This window comes from Poecilia formosa, unplaced genomic scaffold (genome assembly GCF_000485575.1).
Source record: "Poecilia formosa unplaced genomic scaffold, Poecilia_formosa-5.1.2 Scaffold543, whole genome shotgun sequence".
NCBI classification, from domain to species: domain Eukaryota; kingdom Metazoa; phylum Chordata; class Actinopteri; order Cyprinodontiformes; family Poeciliidae; genus Poecilia; species Poecilia formosa.
This window is the reverse complement of record NW_006800482.1, coordinates 41,346-47,250: the sequence shown is the minus strand read 5'-3', so window position 1 is coordinate 47,250 and position 5,905 is coordinate 41,346. Positions and strand designations below refer to the sequence as shown.

At 44.9% G+C, this 5,905-nt stretch overlaps 1 protein-coding gene across 1 annotated transcript in view; it reads left to right on the top strand.

Moving 5' to 3' along the window:
- LOC103129405 (leucine-rich repeat and fibronectin type III domain-containing protein 1-like protein) overlaps positions 1 to 5,905 on the top strand; it is a 114,189-nt gene that overhangs the window by 102,623 nt on the left and 5,661 nt on the right. Inside the window, exons 10-11 of the mRNA XM_016665036.1 lie at positions 199 to 418; positions 492 to 713. Coding sequence (XP_016520522.1) covers positions 199 to 418; positions 492 to 598 — 327 coding nt within the window. The 3' untranslated portion in view covers positions 599 to 713. The remainder of the gene's footprint in view (positions 1 to 198; positions 419 to 491; positions 714 to 5,905) is intronic.

Genomic DNA, 5,905 nt, shown 5'->3' with positions numbered 1-5,905 from the left:
TCCTTCCTGTCTCTCCTGCCCTCCTTCCTGTCTCTCCTGCCCTCCTTCTAAGTGTTTGTCCTCTCTGTACGGCATCCTGTTAATGCATTTAATCAGTAACCTTTTGCTCCTGTAGACAGCTTCTTGTTGTCATGGAAACCAGGTCACAGCAGCAGCTTTCCTCCACCCTGGCGTCTAACTTCCTGTCTGTCCCTCCAGTTCCTGGGCGGCACCATGATCATCATCATCGGCGGGATCATTGTGGCGTCTGTGCTCGTCTTCATCTTCATCCTGCTGATGAAGTACAAGCTCCATAGCAACCACTACAAGCAGAAAGCCGCGGCGCGTCACGCCAACGTCTGCTCCCAGACCAACGGAGGCGGAGGGGGCGGAGCCACCGGCGTCCTGGCGCTGCCTCCGTCCGCCGCGGGGGGTGCAGGTATCCGACCCGCCGAGCGGCCGGCCCGGGTCCGGTTCTGACGGCGTTCTGATGGCATTCTGATGTCTTCCAGGCGCTAATAAAAGCTGCGCGCCGGCAGCAGAGGCAGGAGCTTCTCTCAGAGGGACGACCGTGGTGGACCTGAACCCGAGTCTCGACGAGGACGCCGCGTCCCAATAACAGGAAGCCGGACGCTCCGCGCCGACTCCCCTTCCTGTTTGTCTCACTGCGTTTCTTTTTCTGCTCCATCCTGGAGTCAAACTGGACTTCCTGTGAGGAGCAGCGACGCTCAGCGGTGAGTCCCACTCAGGACACGCCACACCAAGCTAGACCTTTAATTTGAAAGGTTCCGTTCTGTTCAGTCGATTTACTCAGCTGACTGCATCCAATCATGGACAGTGGAGAGGGACAACTTCCTGTTTAAGAGGAAGTGACCTCTGCAGAACCTGGCTCAGTGTGGTGGGGGAGGGGACAGGGGACTTTCATGCTGCGTAATGGTGATAATTAAAAGCAGTGCTAGCGGCTAATAGCAGAGCTAATGTGAAGCGTTGTTGCTAATTTTAAGAAACATTTAGCGCTCTTGGCTTCCCCTAAAGGAATTTTTCTGAAGAAATTGTGAAGCGCTAATTTTCTTGACTGTTTTTTAAACTTTCAGTTGAATAAAATTTGACGTCTGTGTTAAAGTTTTGAGAAAATGGAAAGAATACAGCAACAAACTGATGGTAATTTATCCAGAAAACATCCTGGAGGGGAAGCTAAGGGCGCTAAACGTTCTCAAAGTTTGTAAAAATGCTAAAGCGTTAAACAGTTAGCTGTGCTAATAGCGTCCTAGTCAGTTAGCAGCAATCTGTCCACCACAAGGTGATCTGAGGTCACATGATCTGGTCTGTAAAACACATAAATACGTTTCTGTTTGAAAACAGAACATCATGCATAGAGCTGCTGGACTAGACGATTCTATGTGACAGATCTGTGTTAATTTGATTTTATCGCCTCCCGCCATTAGATTGTGTTTTATTGGTAACTGTTCAGAAACCGAAGCGTTACCTTCAAAGTCAGCCGAAGGACGAAATGAGAAACTTTGTGTTTTTGTTCTTAAAACTGCAGGAAATTGTGAAACTTGAATCCAGATTGTTTCTGCAGCAGCAGGACAGACAGAGAGGCGAGACGGGGGACAAGCCAGGAAACGTTTCAGAGCAAGAAGACTCAATGTCAGAATGAGAATCTGAATCAGGCACAAACAGACTGAGACCCCCGTCCCTCTGACTGTCTTCACAGTCGATTTCCAGATCCAGGTCGTTCTGCTTCTTCTTCGTCTCGGCTCTCCTCCTCCCTGCTGTTTGTTCAGCTGGAGCTTCAAGGCGTCGACATGTGGAGACGTCTGTCTGGAGGATTCTTTGAGCTTCAGCACCGATTTATTTTCAGTCGATAAATGATGGATCAGAGGAAAGTCCTGCCCCGTTCAGGCAGACAGATGCTTCACCTGTAGGCGGTGGTGGCAGCATCATGCTGGGTCTTCATGGAAGAAGAGGAAGTAAGTGTTTAGAAGATGTGACTGGAGGTTTGCTTCCAGCAGGAGCCAACACAGGAAGGAGTTCAGCAGAGAAAACGTTTTAAACAAACTGAAAACACGACGATTTCCTGTCCCTTCCTTCACTATTTGGGACCAGGGGCGCCACCAGGAATCTTTGGCCCCCTGACAAAAGCTTACATTGGGCCCCCCTGACCAGCTGCTGTTACAATTTCTTGAGTCTATTTGACCCATAAAAAGTGTCACAATTTTAAAGTCCTGCATCTGCCTTGCTCTCTTTGGTTCAATTCTGATAACTAGCACAATATTTACTGCTCATGAATTTAACATCCAACAGTCCACATCCAGTCTGCAAGTAGGTTGTTTACATTTTTCTATTAGTTTTAGATACTGAAATGTCTCTACCAACAAGCAACCATCAAAAGCAACGTGCAAAATACACATAAAACAATCCAGACTTCTCAAAATGTTATGTAGTTGCATTTTATTCAAGCTGCAGTGCATAACTTTAATAAAAATATGTTTTCTCCATATTTGTTAAAGCTGTCACCATGTTGTAGCAGTTTGTTATGAGACAGATAATCTGTGAAAACAATCAATCTCCTCCATCTGCTTCCTGAATTACTATTACTGGTTAAAGTAATGAACCGGTCTGACCAAAACAACCAATCAGAACCAGGAGGAGGGTCTTAGCGCTGTCAATCATCCTCATTCACTCACTGCTAAATGTGCTAATGGGGGAGAAACAACTTATTACAAGAAACTGTTTATCTGCCATCATTGGTAGCTATGCTAACTGAACTGAGCATTCACAGTTTGAATCTGCATAGCTCCGTGCTATGCTAGCTGCAGCACGGCACAAATCGAGGGGGAGGAAGGATGAGCAGCACCTCATGAGATTGTGATTGACAGCACTAAAATTCTCCTGCCACTGACTGGTTGTTTCAAGCACTGGGAGAAGGCAGAGGAAACAGATTTTCACAGATTACCTCTCATACCAAACTGTTACAACATAATGACAGTTTTAAAAAATATGTGGAAAAAATATATTTTTTATAAAAGTTACATACTGCAGCTTTAATTTCACTCAGGAGAGAACAGGTCAGGAGGGACGTGGGTTAGAGCTGCTGCTGTCTCATCTGATAAGTGGTTAAAGGTACAAGGGAAAAATTAAATATATGAATATGTTGGTAATTTTTTTCCTTAATTCATCAAATGCTAGTGAAAAGAAGGCAAACAGTAGTCTGTAGCTAAGCTAACTATGCTAAATGGTTGATAATCTCCCACAGTCTACTCACCTCTCTTGGAGAAAAACTGGGTTATAAATTCACACTCTCGCCTTTCTCTCTCTCTCTCTCTCTCTCTCTCTCTCTCTCTCTCTCTATTTTGTTTTTAAAACTTGACTTTATAACTTTTCGTAGCAGCATAGTAACCGCCACAGTCGTTTCGTGGCAGCTGTGTTCAGCTGCAGCTTCTACTGACTGCAGCTGAACAGCGTCACCATCAAACGCTCCAAGCAGGAAGGAACCATTTCATGCAGATCCAGGGGGTTCAGGGCAAATATGTATCTGTGTTTCTTGGTCTGGGGGGTAACATTAAATTTTTACAGCTAAAAACAATCTTTGAAAATAAAATGATTAATTTTGGATTTGACAGGACCCTGACTTTTTTATTTTATGTCTGTGAACAAAATATAAATAATTAAATTGTAGAGGGCCCCCTGCTGGTCAGCCCCTAGAATTGTCGTCACTTTTCACCCCTTTACCGCGCCCCTGTTTGGGAGAAATCTTAAATCTGCGTCTCCAGCTTATCTGTCAGTTTCATCTGATATACAGGAACAGACCGGAACCCTGATCCAGCCAGAATAACACCAGTCGCCTCCGTGTGGCTGGTTGGTGTCACAGCAGCTGTACTTGATTGAAATGATCAACTTTCAGTTTCAAAGCAAGAAACATCAACAGCACGAAAAAGACACCAGAACTAACCCAGAGGATCCGAGTGTTGCACTCTGACCTCAGTGAGGTTTGTGGGTCGTTGCTGATGTTTTCATCTGTCATGTTTTCACCTGTCATGTTTTCACCTGTCATGTTTTCATCTGTCATGTTTTCACCTGTCATGTTTTCACCTGTCATGTTTTCACCTGTCATGTTTTCACCTGCCATGTTTTCACCTGTCATGTTTTCCTGCTGGTGGAAACTTCTGCTTTTCCTTCTTAATTCAATCAAATAATGAGCTGCTCCTCGTTTACGGCTCAGTCCGTCAGCTTGTCAGAGCTTCAGGTTCTTGATGTTGAGCAGCAAACTGGATGTTTGTGTCAGAATTAAGGAATTCCTGCACAGAGGTCACCGAGGTCAGAGCAGCCGGCAGCTCCTGCAGCCTGATGGATCATCAGGCCGACACAGAGCGGCGTGACGCTGCAGCGGTCCAGCCCGGTTTGGTCCCGGCCGGGTTCCTCACGCGGAGCCACAGTGACACCTTGTGGCCGGTCGCTGCACTGCGGATTTTATTTTTATCCCGATGTATCCGGGGAGAAGAAAAGCGAAGCTGTCTCTTGGTTCATGCGTCGCTGAGCTCTGGCTGCTCTCAGGTGTGAGGAGAGAACTGAACTGGGATTTCTGAGCAGGAGGAGGAACTTTTTCAGAAATCTAAATAAAACGATGAAACATTGAGACACTTCCTCTGGAGCAGCATCTGAAATCAAACCATAGAAGCTTCATTTGTTCAGAAGCAGCAGAATCCTCAGAGTCACAATTCAGTTTAATGAGGAACGTCTCAGTTTTATTATTATTATTATTGTTATTATTATTATTATTATTATTTATAGATCAGGTTAGAATGTCCCACTCAGGGCCGCGGTAAAGGGGGGAAAATGATGACAATTCTATGACCCCTGACCGACAGGGGGCCTTCCACAAATTGGAAATATATTTTTTGTTCATAGAAATAAAAAATATATATATTGGGGCCCTGTCAATTACAAAATTAATCATATTATATTTTCAAATATTGTTTTTAGCAGTAAAAATGTTATGTTCCCACTCCAAGACCAAAAAACTCACATCCATATTTGCCCTGAACCCCCCCAACCCCTCCTGCATTAAATGGTTCGTTCCTGGTTGGAGAGATTCACAGTGACGCTGTTAGCAGCAGAGAGTGGACGACACGAACGACTGTGCCAGTTACTATGCTGCTAAGAAAAGTTATAAAGTCAGGTTTTAAAAAAAAGACAGAGAAAAAGGCGAGAGTGTTAATTTATAACCCAGTTTTTCCTCCAAGAGAGGTGAGTAGACTGTGTGAGATTATCAACCATTTAGCCTAATTAGCTTAGCTACAGACTACTGTTTGCCTTCTTTTCACTAGCATTTAATGAGTTAAGGAAAAAAATTACCAACATATTCATATATTTAACTTGTCCCTTTTACCTTTAACCACTTGACAGACGAGTCAGTCAGCAGCAGCTCTAACCCACGTCCCTCCTGACCTGTTCTCTCCTGAGTAATCTGTGAAAAATCCATTTCCTCTGCTTTCTCTCAGTGCTAGAAACAACCAATCAGAGGCAGGAGAGTTTTAGTGCTGTCAATCACAATCTCGTGGTGCTGCTCATCCTTCCTCCCCTTGCTCTGTGCTATTCTGCCACTAGCATAGCCTGTTGTGAATGCTCAGTCTGGTTAGCATAGCTACCAATGATGGCAGATAAACAATTTTCCTGTAATAATAACTTGTTTCTCCCCCATTAGCACATTTAGCAGTGAGTGAATGAGGCTAATTGACAGCGCTAAGACCCTCCTCCTGGTTCTGATTGGTTGTTTTGGTCAGAACGGTTCATTACTTTAACCCAGAGGTTCCCAAACTGTGGGGCGCACCCCCTAGGGGGGGCCGTGTCATTGCAGGGGTCGCGGGAAGCCGTCTGGATGAAAAAACAAAACAAAACATGAACGCTGTATGCGCTGGGTTTT